The sequence below is a fragment of the Chlamydotis macqueenii genome, chromosome 5 (assembly GCF_036417535.1).
Source record: "Chlamydotis macqueenii isolate bChlMac1 chromosome 5, bChlMac1.mat, whole genome shotgun sequence".
Lineage (NCBI taxonomy): Eukaryota > Metazoa > Chordata > Aves > Otidiformes > Otididae > Chlamydotis > Chlamydotis macqueenii.
The window spans coordinates 7803377-7822000 of record NC_141560.1 but is presented as its reverse complement, the minus strand read 5'-3'; the positions used below and the strand labels follow the sequence as shown (position 1 = coordinate 7822000).

At 41.8% G+C, this 18624-nt stretch overlaps 1 protein-coding gene across 7 annotated transcripts; it reads left to right on the top strand.

The window, feature by feature from the left end:
- The first annotated feature begins 383 nt into the window (after positions 1–383).
- Positions 384–18211, top strand: WDR89 (WD repeat domain 89). 7 transcript variants are annotated; one of them, XM_086750180.1, is made up of 5 exons: positions 384–548; positions 992–1064; positions 10286–10343; positions 10450–10599; positions 16557–18211. In XM_086750180.1, the coding sequence occupies exon 5, from the start codon at positions 16588–16590 to the stop codon at positions 17755–17757; it is 1170 nt and encodes a 389-aa protein (XP_086606306.1). In that variant the 5' UTR covers positions 384–548; positions 992–1064; positions 10286–10343; positions 10450–10599; positions 16557–16587; the 3' UTR covers positions 17758–18211. The 7 variants fall into 7 exon arrangements, with proteins under 7 accessions (XP_086606306.1, XP_086606305.1, XP_086606302.1 ...); XM_086750179.1 differs by lacking the exon at positions 10450–10599 and having other exon boundaries at positions 10286–10445; XM_086750176.1 differs by lacking the exon at positions 10450–10599 and having other exon boundaries at positions 10286–10449.
- Positions 18212–18624: the final 413 nt, after the last annotated feature.

The following is an 18624-nucleotide window of genomic DNA, read 5'->3' as shown; positions in this document are numbered from 1 at the left end:
CGGTGCCAGGGAACCAGAGCCATCTCTGCGAGCGGACTCAACGCCAGCCGGGGGGCCCCGCTCGCCCTCGGCAGCCCGGGCTCCGTCGGAAGCTGCAGGCCGCGACCTTACACCCACGCCGGGCCTGTGGCCTAGCAGAGCCCCGTGAGCCCTTCTCCGCGATTTCATCGCGCAGCGCCACCGGCTCCTTCCCCTTTAAGAACCCGTAATGGCGCCCGGCTCCCTCAGCTATGGCTGCTACCGCTGCCCAGCGGGGAAGGCCCCGCCTCCGATGCCATGGCAACAGGGCGGAGCTTCCGTCAGCCGCGCGCCGCCGGCGGGAGCCAATAAAGTTGTGACGATTGAAGAGCAGATGGTCACGCCCCCTCTGCCGCTTCCGCCAATCCCCTTCCTCTACGGCGCTTCCTCTTCCCGCCGCCAAGCAGGGAAGATGGCTGCCGGCGAAGCGGCCGGAGCAGCCAATGGAGCGGCTGAGGAGGGCTCCGGGGGCGGGGCCTACGCACGCGGCTGCCGGCCGGCGGCGGGTCGGGCCGCTCTGAGGGGCTGAGGTGAGGAACGCCTGGGGCGGCCGCGCCGGGGTGAGGGCAGGGGCCACCCTGGGGGGGGGGGGTCCTTTGGGACTTGGGGACCCGGCCGGGGTAAGGGCTGCTGCGGGGGTCGGGAGGCTCCCTGGGACGAGGGGGCAGCCGTGGGCCGGGCAGTGATGCCGTGTGGGCGTTGCCGTGGAGAGGGCGGGGAAGGGGGTGCCCTGAGGGGGGGTCGCCGGTTGATGTCGGGGGGGCTCCTGTGTGTTTGGCAGGGGTTGCCCCTGTGGGGTTTGGGGCGGGGGGGGAAATAGGGGTTGCCCGGGGCGAGTGGTTTGGGCTGGGAGAGCAGCCTCCCCGGCGGGTTGGACCCCTCGGGGTGCGTGCGGTGCCCTGTGCGGTGGGGAGGAGGCGGGGGGGCTCCTGCAGTTTCGTTCCCTCACCGCTGTCTTTCCTTTTTGCGCTAGGCTAAGCTGAAGCACCCTTGCTTTTCTGATAGCGATGCTGGTGAAGCGCGAATAGAAACACTCGACCTACACTGTGAGTTTACCCCGTCACTCAGCGAAGCCTGGAAGCTTGGGAAGACCTGGCTGTGCTCTCCAGGCCCTCTGAACAGGGGGCAGAGGGCTGGCGCAGGGTTGACGCTGGCATGGTCACCCTTTCCAGCTTTGATGCTGCGTCCGGGAGAGGGTGGGCTAGGATTGAGCCTGGCATGAGGACTGGGTCGGTGTATCGCTAATTTGGGCAGGCACATCTGATTAGACTTGTGACTGGCCACTTATGGGCTGTCGGGGTTAAAGTTGAGACCTGTATTGCAGATAAAATGTGTTTATTAAGAAGTTACACTGGTAAGTACTAGCAGACCTCACCTAAGTTTGGTGAAGATGGAGATCTTTCTTAATAATAGTAAGAGTCTGAAACAAATAATCTAGAGAAGTCAAAAGAAGAAGAAATAAATGCTTTGATTTCTTGAAAAGAAACTATAAAAATATTTTTAAAGAACAAAAAAATATTTAGAGAATTTACTGCCAAAGCTGTGATACTTATATCCTTTAATGATGTTTTATGTAACCAGCAGGCATTTCAAAATGTGCTGTGTTTGAGAACTAACTTTTTCCCATTGGATACAAGGAGTGGAATTGTTAATACTGTGTTATATTAAGGACTCATGTTGTTTATAATTGTATAATTCCAAAGTAATTTTCCATAGAAGTGTATTGTATATTTGAAAGAATGCAGAAACACAAGGACTTCTCTTACTGTGTTCTTTTTTGAGTCTGTAAAAACTTTGTTCTCACAACTAAGCTATCTTAATGCCTTTTATTTCCTAATATCTTTAATGGGTTTCCTGTTTCAGAGCAATCATCAGATTCAGTGAAGTGTGTGTGCAGAGCAGCTCCTGTAACAGAGTGGCTGAAAAAGTTTCTGTTCACGTGTATCCCAAGGATTGCTTTCTAGGTGCTAATTTTACATAATGCTTGTCTGAAGTTTACATGTTGGTTTCTGTTTGTTTAGAGTTAAAGACTACAGTAGTTATTTGCATTCTCCTCTATATATCTTTTTATGGGGTTAAGGAACAACCCTGTAGGGCAGGTGAGCCTAGGACTCCTCAGCAGCCTCTGCATATTTAGGCAGTGACGTGGGTCCTGGCTGTTTCTTCTGTCTTCTCAAACTTTTTGGAAACAATTATCTTCTTTTTTGCCACATAAGAGTTCTGCTGTACATGGGATGATTGATGCTGTTCAGGTAGTTATTTTTTAAATTCCCTAAGCGTAAGATGAGTTTTCAAAAATTTTTTTTCTTTCACAGTATCAGTCTTGAGCACAGGGATCCTTTGCTGGGCAGCCCTAGGATCTGGTCTGTACCTGACTGTGTGGGAGGTCTCGTGTAAAACCAGAGTGCTGTCATCATGTGCTGACAGCGCTTCCCAGATAGGTTCTGCAGCTTTGACAAGCTTTTACTGTAACTGTATGAATAATGTGATTTCTGAGATTTTCTGAAAAAATCAAAGCAGAAGGAAATCGGCACTATCGTGCTGATTAGCCACATTGATGTGAAGTTGCTTGTGCAGACTTCTAGGGTTTGGTTTTAACTGGTGGGTGAAAAGACATCATCTGTGTGGATCAGCTTCTCCTGTGCAGCGACAGGTTTGTTAGTGGGTTTCACACCAGATATAAAAGAAGAGTGTTGACACTCATGACTTAGTAAGGCCAGGTTTTGGAGATGAGTGTGTTTTGTGGCTTGCAAGTAGTTTAGGTGCAATGAAGGACAAAAGAAAGGCAAGAAAAGAGTGCGTTGCATATATCCACGTGGGGTTGGGAAGTTTGACTTCAAATACACCTTCACCTGCTTCAGACTTTAGCCTGACCCAATATCCTCTTCTCCCTTAGCTCGTCCCCTTCTCTTGTTCCTGTACTGTCTTTTCCTTTAAAAGAAGTGTTAAATAAATTCTTGTTGGTGCATTTCCTCTCTTATTTCCTCCCGCTACCATCTTTTCCTTCCTCTTTCTTCCACTCTTAAGCTGCCCTCAGACTGTTTCATCCTTCCCACTCGCAGCTGTTGAAGCCCTGGAAGAGGACAGCTCTAGTGCAACCCTTTTCACCTACAAACCAACCAGAGCTGGCAGAAGCATGTTTTGTTATTTTGCGGGGCTGGTGCAGTCACCTTGTAGAGATGGGATGTGTTCGGTGCAATCTGTAAAGAAGCTTAGAGCATTTAATTTACGGTTGGTTAGTTAAAAAGATGCGGAGGTAACTTTGTGCATGGATGTGACCAAGCTGTTAGCTTCAAAAATAAATGTGAGTGATTGTGAAATTGTATATAGAAGATTGTTGCTTGGGTAGATAGAGCTTTAGACTGGGAGTGAAGAATGTCTGACACGGAAATCTTGCCTTCAGATTTAAATTTCAGTCTTTTGGATTAATTGTTTCCATGATGTATTTTTGCCTTAGCTGATACTTTGATGCGAGTTTCAGCAAAATATTTCAGTGAGAACAAAGCAGGAGATGGGAGTGGACAGCTCACTGGAAAAAAAGAAAGTAAGGCAATCTGAAAAAATCATGCTCAAATCGCAAGACAAGTACTAAGTAATTTCATTAGGCTGTTCTGAAGGTCCTAGCATAGAATATGTTTTCTGTCCTGTGTCTAGGCCCTACAGGATATTCGAGTGTTTTCAACAATCAAAATATTTTGTAAGTAGTGGCAGGAAGCAAATATTGCACAGCTGTCCATTGTAACAAGTTCATATTAATATTTTCTTAAAAACTCTTCAACCTAATATGTTTTTATTCTGTTTCATTATGTCAGATGTTTAAGTGTATTATCTAGTCTGATCTCCTTTGCAAGACAAACCATCTGTACTGTTGTTTATTCCCTTCACAGACTCTACATAAATTCATCCCCCCTTTTCACATCAAAATGAAGGCACTTCTTGCAGACTGTTAATACTCTCAGACTTTTGTTATTATTTTTATTGCACTGTTTGTATCATTGAAAATGTTTTGAGGTGACCTTAATGTTTAGTTTCAGACTAAAATTTGCAACAGATAGAGGAATGAAAATATTTTAAAACCTCTTAGTCCCTATTGTTTTGCTCTTTGAGACTTATTTTATGTAAGACTTCACTGTGGTTTTACAAGGGCACTTGCTATTTTTCTTTAATTCTCTAGTATTCCAGCTAATGAAAACTTAATGAAAAATCAAAACCAAAGGGTTCTGGAAATCTTTCTTTTAATATAGCAACTGAATCTTATCTGAAAAAAACAAGTGCATTAAAACACTTGTAGTTCCTATGCTGGATTCAATTAACTGACTCAAAAAAAAAAAAAAGCTTCAAAGTTAAGTTTTTGGTTTTTTTTTTTCTGTATTGTGCTTGTGTATAGCAGTGATTCAGTTTGAAAATGTTAATAGTCTTCTTTGCAACTTCACTTTGCTTTTAGATGGATGAATGAACATGTTGTTAATATCTGTAGCTGATGTATGTTACTTTTTGTTTTCTTCAACAGAATCTTCATCTTTTTTCTTTGGTTTTTTTTTTGGTTGATTAGCAACTTTTGACTTGCCCCTCTCTCTGCAGCTAGCTGTAACTACTGTGGTCTTTCTTTTTTCCCATGCCTGTTATTTCAAGGCAAAAACATTGCTCAGCTTCTCATTAAAAATAAGAAGATGTGAAAGTCCTGTACGATTCGTAAGCAGTTAAAGTGGTGAAAAGACAACCCAGTGTTTATCTAAAATTGGCAAACTGCTTGCTAGATGGAGTTACGTGATGGCAGTACCTGGAATAGGAAGCTCCAGATACTGATCGCTTCTCAATAACTTGACGATCTTTTAGTACTAAGCGTTTGTGTATGTTTGTTGATATGGGAATGACAGAGAGCTGGAATTAACCGTTATTATTCCTTTGTGGAATCTGAAGGGACAAACAATTGGCTGTGAAAGCAAAAAATTCTTGTATGCAGTTTGTGAAGGAATTTTTTTGAGGTAAGTGGAGTTGATTTTAGTTTACTCAATATCTGTCAAGATGTCTAAGGAAGTACATGACTCAGTTTTGAAAGGGTGAAAACCAGATTTAAGTAAAAATTAATTGTAGTGGTTTAACATCTCAGATGACTGTTATCATGTATGTGTATTGAATGTTTGTAACATGGGCATAACAGATTGAGAGAGGAAGGGTTTTTAGTTGCTGGATTTAATTTGTTCCTCTGCTTCCCCAGAAAAAAATAGTGATGAGTGTTTCTGGACTTGACTCTTTCTGGATGCTTAGAGAGTAAATAGGAACACACAAAAGTCAGTTGTTCCGTATATGCTTCTGTGTGCGTTGCATGGAAATGAGTCGCAACTTGCGTTGTCATGAAGTCTGAAAGATCAAAAGCTTTGAATTGAATTAACAAAAATGATTCTTTAAAAGAGTGCGTAACTTATTTTTAATCTCTGACAGATCAGAAAGAGAAAATTGCAGTGTCATTGAATTTGAGAGTTGTTTCTTCTCCAGTTTTTGGTGCTAGACAGTTGTAAGTGGAGGCTGTGATTTTTGATTAATAGTCTGATTTGAGGAACTGAGGCTTTTAAAAGGAAGGAAAAAAAATCCTGGTACCTTAATAACGTTCTTTGTAGTACTTCAGGCTTATTTCCTGTGCCTTGCACTGTAAATTAAGTTTTTTTTTTTCCTCTAATGCCACTCTGTTAAGGAGACAATTAGCTTATAGTAAATGATTAAAATTAGTGTAGGAAGATATAGATGTAGTAAAAAAAGGAAGTGCTCCCCTGTGGCCTGAATCTGTGACTCTGCAGCTCCTCGAAGTGATTGAGCTGCTGGTGAGCGGTGGTCATCAGTGACATCAAGTGGGCTGAGTGCGAAATGACAGCGTCTTTCCGTCGGACACCCCTGTAAGTCCCCACTGGCTGTGAGGTTGCCTTCGTGCTCCCATCTCAGCCATGCTCACGTCATGTTTATGTTGCACTGAGAGATGCAGTCACTGCAGGGCAACAAGTCTTCAGTTCTACGTTGCAGTGACTGATAAACATTTGAACTCGAGAGGGAGGCATTGCATTTCCCACACAGCAGCCTTCGCAAAAAGCTGCAGCTGTTTGGAGGGGCTTCCTCAAGTCCTCAGACTTTTATCCCGACAATTTCAGGAGCATGGGGAGAGGAAGCTGCCTTAAGCTGGAAGTTGCGTTTTCTCTGTACACATACATACCCTCTTACTACACTCTTAATACGGCTTCTGAAACTATGCAGTAAGCAAATGTTGTCTGGCTATTGTCTGTCTGGCTACATGGTGTCTTCCAGAAAGAAATGGTGAGCCAGCTTATCTCCTGATTTTCAGTCTGCCTTCCTATTTGTGTTCCGTGCTGTGCAAGGGCAGTTGTGGATGCCAGGCTGATGAGGTTGTAGAAGCTGCTGAAGACAGTCAAAGTTTTTGCCCCCGCTGTTCTAATTGGAAACTGTTTTGAAAGATAAACTTTATAATTTCTGCTCTAATTTTTATTTATGGCCAGTTTATGCTCTTAAACTGTTGTGCCAGTATTGTTCTTGAGTAGCTCCCCTCCCTCAGCATGTATTCCTTTGATGTATTTGTAGATAGTAATCGTATCCCCTCTCAGTCTCTGTCTCTGCCAAGCTATACAAGGCAAAGATTCCCAGCTACTTCTTGTAAAATAAACAGTTCATTCCCTGGGTCATCAAACCTGTCCTCCTCTGCACTTGATTATTGTTTAGTTATCAAGAGATTGGCTTCAGCGAAGAGCCCTGCTGGCAACCTGCTATGACCTTGCAAAATACAGATCGAGTAAAGCATTGAGAACAAACATGGCTTGAGAGCAGGGTTGTTAAAATGCTTTTTATCCTTGTCTTGTTTTGGGGCAACACTGCCTAAGATGCTGGAAAGCTCTTTGTGGATCTCGGGGAAAAATAAATTCCCCACTCAGGTCTTAGAGGTTTGTGTGTGCTAACAAAAGCATATACGTTTTGTTGTGATGTGCCAGCAGGGATTGTCTGTGTTGCTACGTACAGTGGGTTTCTTGATCAGAAAGTGGTGCAGTGTCAATACCTGGTCTTTTGTCCTTCCCTTTTGTTGCTATTCCATTTTTTAAGACTGAGTCCTAAATCAGTCTCATAGTGAAAAAGAAGTACAGGAATTTGCAGTGCAGTGTGGTGGAAAATCACCGTGCACTTGGACGTTACAAAAAGGGAAAAATTATTTTTTAATCTGTGTATGGCACTGGGGTGCTGCATATGGTTCAAGTGTAAACACTGTCTAAAGGCTCTTGAAAACAGAGCTGAAGAGTGCCTTGCATGGGTACACTGTGCACATACTTGATGCCTCAGCATCTTTTAGGCAGACTGAAAGGTAACCTCTCTTGAAGAGAGTATAGTCAACATAGCTCTAAAACCCTTTATTTCAGCCTCTTCCATCCTACTGTTGTCACTTAGATGACATCTTTTCCTTTTGTCTGCTACAAAGCATTGAAAATTGAGCTTAGGAGATGATAAGGATTCAGCAGAGCCTCCAGCTGTCAGGCTGTGCACAAAGAGCATGTTTTGGAAGTTCCTAGTCTGTGAACTGTCATGGGCACACAAGGATCTCCAGTCCCTGGAAAGGGTCTGACAAATTACCTTGATGTGGTGATGTTCTGGATGAGCTAAATATAAAATATGGATATCGCAGGATGTGACTGGTGAAGTTACCTTAGCGATCTGCATATTCCTGGGGAAGCAAATAAGGAAAATGAGAAGTTGTTTCCCCCGCGTAGTCTTGACTGATGGTTGTGCTTGCACAGTACTGCTGGAACTGCAGAGGATTGCTTAGGCACTGATGGTAGCGTAGTGTTAAAAACTGCCAAGCACACGAATGTTGAGTTCAGAAAATAACTGGTGCCACATCTCCACATCCGTGGTAAAGATGAGAACTATAGTAGCTGATTTTTTACAATTTTAATACCGACGGTGGCGAAGCAGTGGCCCGGGTTGCCCAGAGAGGTGGTGGATGCCCCATCCCTGGAAACATTCAAGGCCAGGTTGGCCGGGGCTCTGAGCAACCTGATCTGGTTGGAGATGTCCCTGCTCCTTGCAGGGCGGTTGGACTGGATGGGCTTTGAAGGTCCCTTCCAACCCAAACCATTCTGTGATTTATGCTTGGGTTTTTAAGAAAAGAGTCTCGAAAATATAATAGTCTTGTGTTTTGAGGAATGAGCTCTGGTAATGAAGTGTACTTAAGCTAAATTACTGTTGTGAAATAACTTCTAAAGTATTCTGGTAAATAAAACATTTTATCTCATTATAGGTATTTTGGCACCAGTGTGTGGTAGTCAGAGCTATTTTCCTGCTGTAGCTAAATTTCTTTGTATCTTTTTATTCCAGTTGCTGCTAAATTTAGGCTGAAATTTCCCAGGCTTCCTGTGGTGTAGGAACAAATTGTTTGGAAGAATTTCAGCAAAATTTACTAATATTTGGGAAGAATCTTCTTACTTATTTCCAATGTTTTTTATATGAGGATGTTGGTACCAAGTGGCGATGTCTAAATCAAAGGAAATAAATGTTATTATTTCACAGTCACTAATGCAACTGCATAAGTAATTTTTCCATTTCCCCTTTCTCTGTAGGGTGGATCACTGGGGTTGCCCATTTATGTGGTGGTTTTGTTTAGCTTAAAATGGCCCCAAAAATCATCGCTTTTGGAGTCCTTTCTTGTAATCCCAAACTTGAAAGCACACTGAAGCACTTTTTGATTGTGGAATTTGCAGGTGCATTACAGTGTTACTGTGACTTTTGCATTTTGTCTTGTAGTGTAGGTGTTAAGAACAAAGCTTTTTCTTTTGAAAGTCTGCTGCTGACCGTACTTACTAATGTTTGTGTACACAAGTATTATGAGTTAGGCAAATAGTGTCTTTGTTTCACTGATTAAGAAACTAAAGAGTGAATGTTGCAGCTTGCTGGGAATTACTCAGTAAGCTGTTCTGCCAGAATCAGGACTAGTAAGTGTTCATGGGCCGTGGTCTTGTTCAAATCTGCTCCGACAAATAGCTGTATTTCTGTCTTCTTTATCTGTAAGATGACCATCTTGGTGCATAGCTCTAGTGCCAAGTCAAACAGCAAGCTGTATGACCTTTTAACAAAAGAAAATGCTGTTAGTGAGGAGGTGCGTGAGGAATAGTTCAGAGAAAGGTATGAACCTTCTCTTAGCTGCCCATGGTTATAATGTGGAAGTGTGAATGGAGAAAAACACAGTATTAGATGCAGGAGAATGTTGTAGCCTACATGATTGATTTCCAGCAGTTGCTGGCTGTTTGCAATTGAGAGACTGATTAGTTCTGTATCTTCTTTTCTATGTCTGTGGTTACAAAAAGTAACGTCAATATGGTGTCTACGGTGGGAGGTGCTCACAAGAGAAAGGAAATGACTTTTCTGTGGTTACTGTGGTCCGATGAGATAAGAAAAATGCAGGAGGCTGAGACTTGGATTCTCTTCAGGTTTTGCAGTGGGTTATGTTACAGACAGACACCAGGACACAAAGGTGCTGTGTTCTGAAGCTGTGAGTTATCTAGCATCTGCTGGAGTTGAGAGGATTCCTGTTTGCATAACACTTGGACAGTGAGGTCTTCTGGAGCTGCTGGTTGCATACAAAGTCCACCTTCTGTTCATTGTGAGTTGTTAACCAATATCCTGCGTCCCATCCTAGGAGGAGGTGGTTGTAAAAGAGTGAGTGTTGCAGAACTGGCCGTGACTTCCCTGCTAGATGCTTACCCTTCTTTTAGAAGGTGATCTAATTCCCTCACCCTGTATGGTGTTAGCATGCTGGGCTGGAGTGCAGGTTAGGCACTGTGTGTGCCTGGGAGGAGAGGGGAGAAGGGGGGAGCAGTAGGCACAAACTTCACATCTCAGACTTGTTCCAGTGCAAAAGCCAAGGCCCAGTGCTAGGACAGTTTTCCTGCAGCTCTTGCCCGTTCTGTAGAATCCACTGGAGGATGCAGAGTTTGTCATTTACCTGTTCGGAGGCCATGAGTGTGCAATTTAGGTATAGATTAGCTTTTGCAGAAGGCTTTAAAATATGGTATTCTTTACAAAAATGAAGGAGAATGTATAGGATTTAGAAGATAAATGTCCTGATTACTGTATCTCTTTCTGTAATTTAGCATTCGCCTGGGAATCTATCGGATCTGCCTGTGTAAAATAGGATTGCTTCAGCTGCAGCTTCTGTCAGCTTGATCTGAGAATAGCCATCAGAGAAAACTAGAGCATCTCTTATCCTCTTATTACTTCGCAGGCTCCTTTATTGGATGACCACCTCATCAACACCTGGATGCGATAACATCCTCTGCCTGGTGAGGTCACTACTGGGAAGCCTCTGCCTGGCAAGAAGGTTCTGGGTTGGATCCAGTTGCTCGTGTCAGTGTGACAGAGCTTAGTTTGCTGCTTCTCTGTTGGTAGGTGTGTGTCACTAGCATGGAACTGGATGAAAATAGAAGATTGGAAAAGGAAGATTCTCAAACATGTTTGAAATAATGACACAGCTGCTTAGAGTATTTAGAAACTGTTCATGTATTTTATGTTCGAGCCTCCTAAATTGTTCTAGAGAAGGTAGTTTAGCTATCTAAGCATCAGATTTTAGTAATTTTGACTTAAATTTGAAGCTAAAAATAGTAAGTTTAGCATTTTATAGTTTTGTATGGTGTTTTCTGCCTTATTTGATTTTTTTAATCTGTATATTAGATTGTTGTGCACTTAGATTATTCTTAGGAGGGCTTATCATCTAAATCCTTTGCAACTCTTTACCCTCTCTTTTGGTTCATGTATTTACATCAATAGGCTTTCAGTTACTCAAATTTGAATATTAATTCATTGCAATTTGGACCTGAAGGCATCCCTAAATTTTCTACATCTTGCCTGACTCCAACATATTTTCCAGTGTTGGATACAAAATCAGAATAGATCTTTGTACTTGGAATGCAAAATCTTACACCAAAAAACGAATTTTAAAAGTTTTATTTTGCTGAAAATTTTCAATGTATGCTTTTTATGATTTATACATTTAAAACTACACCTGGTCAAATCCAAAAGTTGTTTTTGTATTCTCTCTCTATGGATATCTGGTGTAATAGTCCAAAAGAGATTTTGTTTCTGTGTTTCTGTACTGACATGAACACCTACTTATGCCCCCAAAAGGTGTGTACACAGAAGTTTGTTTCCTGTTTTTTTTTTTTCTTTTTTCTTTTTTTTTTTTTTTTAAATTGTTGAACCCCAAACCACCGAGCACCTGTAACCTTTTCCCTTTATTCTATCCTAGTTCTGGCTCTTTATCTTTTTCCTCTAACCAGTACTGTTGTTTAAGGCCATTTCCTTGGTTCTTTGTCCCACCTACAGCTCTTCTCTCCATTTCTGGAAAGCAGTGTACCCTCAAGGTCCATACTGGTGGGAGGGTAGGAACTGATTTCATGGAAGGCTGATGGTTTGGTAGACCTAATATTTTTGCTCTTCCCATAGACTTTGTTGTGGCAGTGTTTTGTCTTTTTCCTCCTCTCTGCTCTCTTGATAAAATATTTTCCTCTATACTGCAAATGCAAAATTACATGGACTTTTTTCTTGCTGTGCTTTATGTTTGGAAACTAGATGTAGCTGATTTGAAAGGATGATACAATCCTCTTGGCAGTTTACATCTTGTCTCTGCACTTTAGCACAGCCTCTTGCTCATCTTACTCTGCTCCTGCTTGATAGAGTAAATGCGATTCTCTTTGCCTGGGAATGCTGGAAAAACACCTTATCTCCATGCTTTGGTGAAATTACAAAATCAACTCTAGGAGTTTGTATCCTGCAGAAATTATGCATGCTTGATGAGTGTTTTGTGCTTCCCCTCAGTGCTTAGATCATTTGGCTGAGCCGCCTTCTGTTGTGAAGTGGTGCCAGCGAGGAGAGGTCTCCAAAGGCGTTTCGCGTTAGTGAAGTGCAGCGTAGTAATGCCTTCTCCTCAGCCAACCTTGCGCTTTGCGGATCTGTTTTAAAATGCAAACCACATGTAATGTTGCATGCATGAGTTGCTTTCCACTGCCCAGAGCTCCAGGTCTGTTCTTAGGTTGTTCTTGAACTTTTAATAATCGTGAAAATAAAGGGAGGGTCTGTTTGTATTGTTTATAGTAGGAAAGAACAGTGCAAGATTTCATCTACTGCTGTTCAAATCCCTTGCTATTTTTGGTATTTGACCTCTGCAGAGATGATTGCCAAAACTACAGGTTGTTTTCATTTTTATTACGTGTTTCTACCCTCCTACTCTAAAGTTACTCTTACGTTACTGTTTAAATCTTTGAGGCAAAGTTCCATTTCCATGGTATTTTTCAGAGAGGTAATTGTATGTTTCTGTATGTTGTTGAGCTAACGCTCCCTTTTGGAAATGAGAACGATGCAATTTGGCAGCATCTTGTGTACACAACTAAAAGGAGAAGGAAAATAACTTATGAATTGCCGGTTTATTTTTTGAAAACCTGTCTGGATTAAAGTGAGGCTGTTGGCTGGAGTTGAGACTGATGTTTAGAACACTGCAGAAAGAGCACAGCAGTATATGCTGAGACAATAGTGAATGTTTAGTTTGTGAGGATAGGTGCTTACCTTTAATTTCTCTGTCGTTGGAAAGGCCTGCTGTGGGCACCCGTCTCTTTGCTTCTGGTCTTGCTGTATGGTTGTTCCCACACTCCACTAGTGATATACACGTAACAAAGGCATCTGAAAATGCTGTTCTCCTCTTTGGCATCCCTTCTGCTTCGTGCCTTCTGTGCTAAAAATCAAATTTCTTTAAAGAGCCTTGTAGAATGCCCTGGAGGTCAAAATATTTTAGATTATTTCAGAGTACTGTATGTATTCTGAGTTCCCAAGATGTAATGAGTTTTGAGTGTCCTTCAAGAGGCTTATTGGTTTTGGTAGTTGTGATATCAAGGAGATGTGCAGGGGTTGCATGTAACTGTGAAGTGAAGTCATAGAAAAGATCACAGGAATGTAGTTCCAGAGATAGAATAATGCAGAAATTTCAGGGTTAATTTATTAAAGGTGGCTTTACCTCGTTCAGGGGGTTTAGATGTGAGTGTAGATGAGAGATGCAGCTGTTACATAGGAGGAATGGTGATCACTGAGGATGGGACTGGACTTCTGTTTCAGGCACCTCACCATCCCCTGGATTTTGCCTGTGTTGAGCCTGTAGAGCCAGACCATGGGCCGCTGTGCGTTGGAACAGTGCAGAGCCTGAATTGAATTAACTATCTCATGTACTTGGGGAAAGAAGAGTTTTTGGCCAATGCTATCTCTGCTGTTTCTTCTGAGAGTGGAACAGTTCAAGAGCAAACCGGCTGTGTCAGACAGTTTGTCACGTTAGCATGAGCAGTTTCCCTCACTGATCATGGCAACTGGCTGTTACGCTATATCCAAATTGTGTCCGCTTTTGAAGATACTGACTTTGCCAGAGGATTCTTGGGGACCATAACAAACCAGATACCTGTGTTGCCGAAGTTAAGGAGCGCTAAACTAAAAGTCCTTCGCTTCTGTGGTGCAGAGCACCATGTGCTTTGTAGGTGGCAGCAGTCCAATGCTTAGTTATCTTCTATTGTGTTTGGAAGACCATTGTTTCCTTTTTGTCTCGTAAATTTAACACAGATCCTATTCCTGCCATTTAAACTTTCCCATCAAAATACAACAGTGACTTCCCCTCCTGAAAAGGAAGGGCTGGCAGCTACACCCTGAAGTCTGAGCATGAATTGTTTATATAACCTTCAATCACAATTTTGTAATCATCTGAAGACTTTCTTACTAGGGCAGACATTTTACTGAGTTTTTAGCAAAAAACCTGGCTGTGATCAAATGCAATTTCAAGGCTTCTTAGTTGTTGCAGTGGCAATAGAATTGAAAGCTGTACACTCTGGCTTCCGGATGATACAAATTGCACATCTATCTGGAAACACGAACAGCATTTTCTGGTGGTTCAGAATAGCTGTACCTGTGTCATTTGGGGGTGAAAGCTTGAGAGCTATCTTGGGCTAAGTTTATTTCCCAGAAAATATTTTTAAATCTGGATGAACATCCTTTTGCAGACTCGGGCTTTTTGCAACTTCTGGGTACTTGTAGAGTTCTCTTGCCCTCCCCAGCAGTAAAAGCTCTGACATGAGTGTTGTAGAAACTGCTCATTGAAGAATATTCTCTATCAAAGTCAGTAATATTTAAACAACTGCAGCTTGCTTTCCAAATGGATAACATTTGTCAGGAACATGTCTGTTTGAGTTTACTTGGCCTTTTGAGTATAAAAAGTCTGAATATTTAGAGCCTGAAATTCAGGTCAGTCTGGAAAACTACATTTTTCTTACAAAAAGTTTACAGAGGGAACCCAATTTTTTTTTAGTAACCATAGCACTCCAGGATAGCTGGTTTATGAAAACTCCTTTCTCCACCTTCAAGCATGTGTTTTTGAAACAATATTTAAATAGAAGCTTCCACTTCTGTAATTCTTCAGTAAATTGGATTAAGTAGAAGTTCTCCTTATTAATAATACTAAAATATTTTTATTTCTTAAATTTAAATTAATAATTTGCGTGAGAGTTTTAATAGTTTTGTGTTTGAGCAATGTAGCAAGTAGTGTTTGAGAACAATCTACTTTATGTAATAGTTCTAGTAAAAGCTTGTTCCATTTGAGGACGTACCCAGAAAAGTAAGGAACAAGCTCTGTGGGTAGGGTTGTACGCAGGCTAATGCCAGAAAACATGTTGAACTTCTCTTCAGAGGGGAAAGGAGTTTCCACAGGATGTCTGCGTTTTATGGCAAAAATTACTTGTAGATGTGCTCTGAAAGCTTGCTTTGATGTAGAAGATTAACCTGAGGACCTCATTGTCAGGATATTACTGAGGCAAATAGCTTAGTGAGATTATTTGTGACTTGGGAATTAAGCTTTTATGAGTATGCCTACTTAAGCTGTTTTTTTAAGAATTTGCTCGTTTGTCATATGGCATCATGAATATTTGTATGTACCAAACAGGAGGAGGGAAAGCAAAACCCTGAATCTACAACACCACTGAGAAAAAGGGGGGGGGGGGGAGCAGAATGCAGTTTTGTCATAGCAGCTTTTCCTTTGTTGCTGGTCCCTCATGGACCGTTAAAATAATTACCCCAATACAACTCATACATGGAAACCTGCTCAACCTATCACTAAAAATCCAGCCTGAAGAATTTGCAGAAAAATTTATGATGGGAGAGCTGGGAAGGCATGAGACTATCTTCTTGCATTCTGGGTCTGCCTGATTTTTACCCATTTCTGTTTGGAATTTTTCAGAAAGGGTGCTTTCGTGCATATGGTAACTAGGACTGGGTGCTGGGCTAGTCCTTGAGGAAATAAGGAGATCCTTGAGTACCCTTATTTGCAGTACCTGAAATATGTTTACCAGGGAGAACTCGCTGGATTGTTGACCCCCTAGCAATTGCTGTGATTCCCTCAATGTTCAGGTTTTTATAACACAGAGGAGTAGTCTCACTGAACCTGTAACTTTAACAGAAGTCATTCATGTCGATGATTATGCTTACTGAACATACCCTACCTGTGTCTTTCCTTTTTAAATGGTCATAGTTTGTGAACTTACTAAACCCATGTATTGTTTATGGTGGCAAATATCTAAATTTAAACGCTTCAGTACTTTTTCTGACTCTAAATTGATTAACGCCTTTACTGCAATTATAGAATTCAGATTTCGTTTGTGTTAGAGAAAGGAATTAGGGTTTCTAGGAGGGTTCAGCATTGTCAGAGAAGAATTGCCTCTGAAGGGAAGACTTTTATCAGTTGCACTAAGAGCCAGTGTTACGTGGTTTTCTAGGAGGCTCAGAAAACATTTAGGTTCTAAGAAGAATTGTTGAAAAAGCCAGCGGTGCTTAATTCCATTGAATTCCACTGATGTCACGTAGCCTGTTTAGGTGGTCCATGGTATGCTGACAGGTGTTTATGTGCATCATTGGGTACATAAATTCTTGTAAAATTTCTCATCTGGCCATTTCAGGCTGTAGCTCTACATAATTTTGGTCTTGTTCTCTGCCTACCCTGTGCATATTCCCCAGAAGAAAAGTTCACCGAAGCCTCCTGCAGTTGTACTGATGCAACTCTTTGTGGGCTGTGCCTCCTAGCAACTTCTTAGAACAAAAATTATTCCTCCTTAGGTAGTGACGGTGACTTCATCTTCTTTCCACTTGGGGAGAACATCACTTTACTATTTACTTTATAAAAATAATAAAGCAAATCTAGCTAAGTGACTTTCAGAGGATTCACAGACAGACTATTTAATCTTCTAAGGGGATTATATGATGTAGTGCCTACAGTCACGAGAGACCGAACTCCTTAGCTCGGCCAGCCCTTCCGGTTCTCTCTTTCTGTAAATGAAGTTGTAGTGGGTAGGACACCAAGATAATTGAATTTTTATTTCATCTGTTATCTCTGTGCAAGATGCTTGTTCATATATATATTTTTATAACACTCTGAAATAATATTACCTTTAATTAAAACTCACCTTGGATTTTATTTATTACAGGTTTCTGACAACATTAGGAACAGCGTTTGAGATGACTGCAGTGGAGAGGATTGAGGAGCAGCTTGCTAGTCTGCGCATAGCAAAACGTTCTACGCTAAGCAAGGAACCTGCTTACTTACTGGATATCGACGTTTCCAAACCTGCTCAGTCTGAAAGCAGTCGCTTTGTGGCGGTTTCGTGTTCCAATAAGTCAATTAGGGTATATAACAGGGAAACGTTAAACTTCCTGCGGGAGTACAGTAGCCGTCCTGGGATACTTAATGGAGTCAGATTTGCACATGCATGTGACAGCGTAGTGTTTTCAGCGTGCAGCGACGGTACAGTAAAATGTTGGGATATTCGTTTAGCAACTCAGAAGGCTGTGCAGGTATTTAGTGGCTATCCTTCCAACGTCTTCATCAGTTTTGATATCAACTGCAATGATCTCATAATTTGTGCTGGAACAGAAAAAGTTGACAAGGACACGTTTCTGGTGTTTTGGGATGCAAGAGGCATTACAAACTGTGCCAGCGGAACTAAAGAACCCTTGGGAGTCTATGCTGAAAGTCACAATGATGATATCACTAAAATTTGTTTTCACCCTATTGAACCCAATTTGGTAGTTTCTGGGTCAACTGATGGGTTGGTTAATGTGTTTGACATTAATGAGGATAATGAAGATGATGCTTTGATATCAACTTGCAATTCAGATTCATCAGTAAGTTTTATTGGCTGGTCTGGGAAAAACTATAAACAGGTCTACTGCCTGACACACGATGAGGGATTTTGTTGGTGGGACATTGCTCAGTTAGATACTGAAGAACCAATAACACTGTTGCACGTTCTGGATGTCAGAGACGCAGTCTGCGTTGGAAATGACAGCTTGCATTACCTGGTAGGTGGCTTGTACCACGAAAAGGCGGACAAACTCTTTCTTGTTGGGGGAACATCCACAGGAAGCATTCACCTAATGAGCTGCGGCACCGATGGACTGAGCCCGCTGGGTACCCTTTGCGGAGGACACTCTGCCACTGTTCGCTCCTTCTGCTGGAACCTGACGGATGAGTCTCTCTTGACAGGTGGAGAGGATGCTCAGCTGTTGCTATGGAAACCCGGAGCTGTGGAAAGGTCCCTCGCAAAGAAAGCGTCTATGAAGATTGCTTCTTCCGTGCAGAAGAGAGTAAGAATTCACAACAGCTCCCTCAAAAGCAGGAAAAAGTAAAATTCTGGAAGTGGGAATCTCTGCTGTGTGGAGTTTTCCTGGTGTTTAATCTCTCAGGCAATACTTGGCTGTGCTTTTTCTGGAAGTATCCTGTGGAAAGAACTTGCTTGAATTCTACCCGGGAATGTATTTCGGTCATCGGATGAATGTTGTGGGTTTTTTTTTTTTTTTTTTTTAAGTTGCTAATATTAATGAGAAAAGAGTAAATGTTAGTTCTCGAGTTCTTGAACAATAGGTCTTAAATCATATTATATTAAAATGTTTCTGAGGTTGTTTAATGTCTCAGCCAACATTTTAAATGTGTAATATAGGCCTGTGGCTTGCATAATTTGTTACCTTCCCACTGAAATTTCCTGGCATGTTTTAAAAGCTTTTGTATTTCATGCTGTATTTTGCTTTCTTTACAGAGAACTTAATGAAATTTCTCAATATATTAAAAGATTTTATGTCACATCTTAAAGCCTGAGGGAATTACTTCTTGATGAAACAGAAAATAACTCCTGTTTTGCACTGTCACATCACTGGTTTATAACAAGCTCATAAAGAAGCAGTTGATGGGGCCGTATTTTTCATAGCAAAGATGTGAATGTATTCAACCGAACGGGAACACGTGATTCCAAGCAGCTAGTTTTTAAGAATATGAGAACTGTTAAACTGGCATTATTCAGGGCATATTTCCTGCGTGAAAACACTCAAGAGTCTTGCAAGCAGCTTCATTCTCTCCTAGTAAGTGCGATTCAGAGCGGTGCACCTGGAAGACTGGGGAGATCTTCACTGGGTTAAAGAAATTGATAGGTGTAATTACACCAGCAGTGCTGAAAATCCCAAATCCTGCATTTGAAATAAGCTAGTATCACATTCCAAGTG

What these genes read in the sequence shown, in the direction of transcription:
- WDR89 (XM_086750181.1), top strand. Translation starts at nt 16,588, where the DNA reads ATGACTGCAGTGGAGAGGATTGAGGAGCAGCTTGCTAGTCTGCGCATA.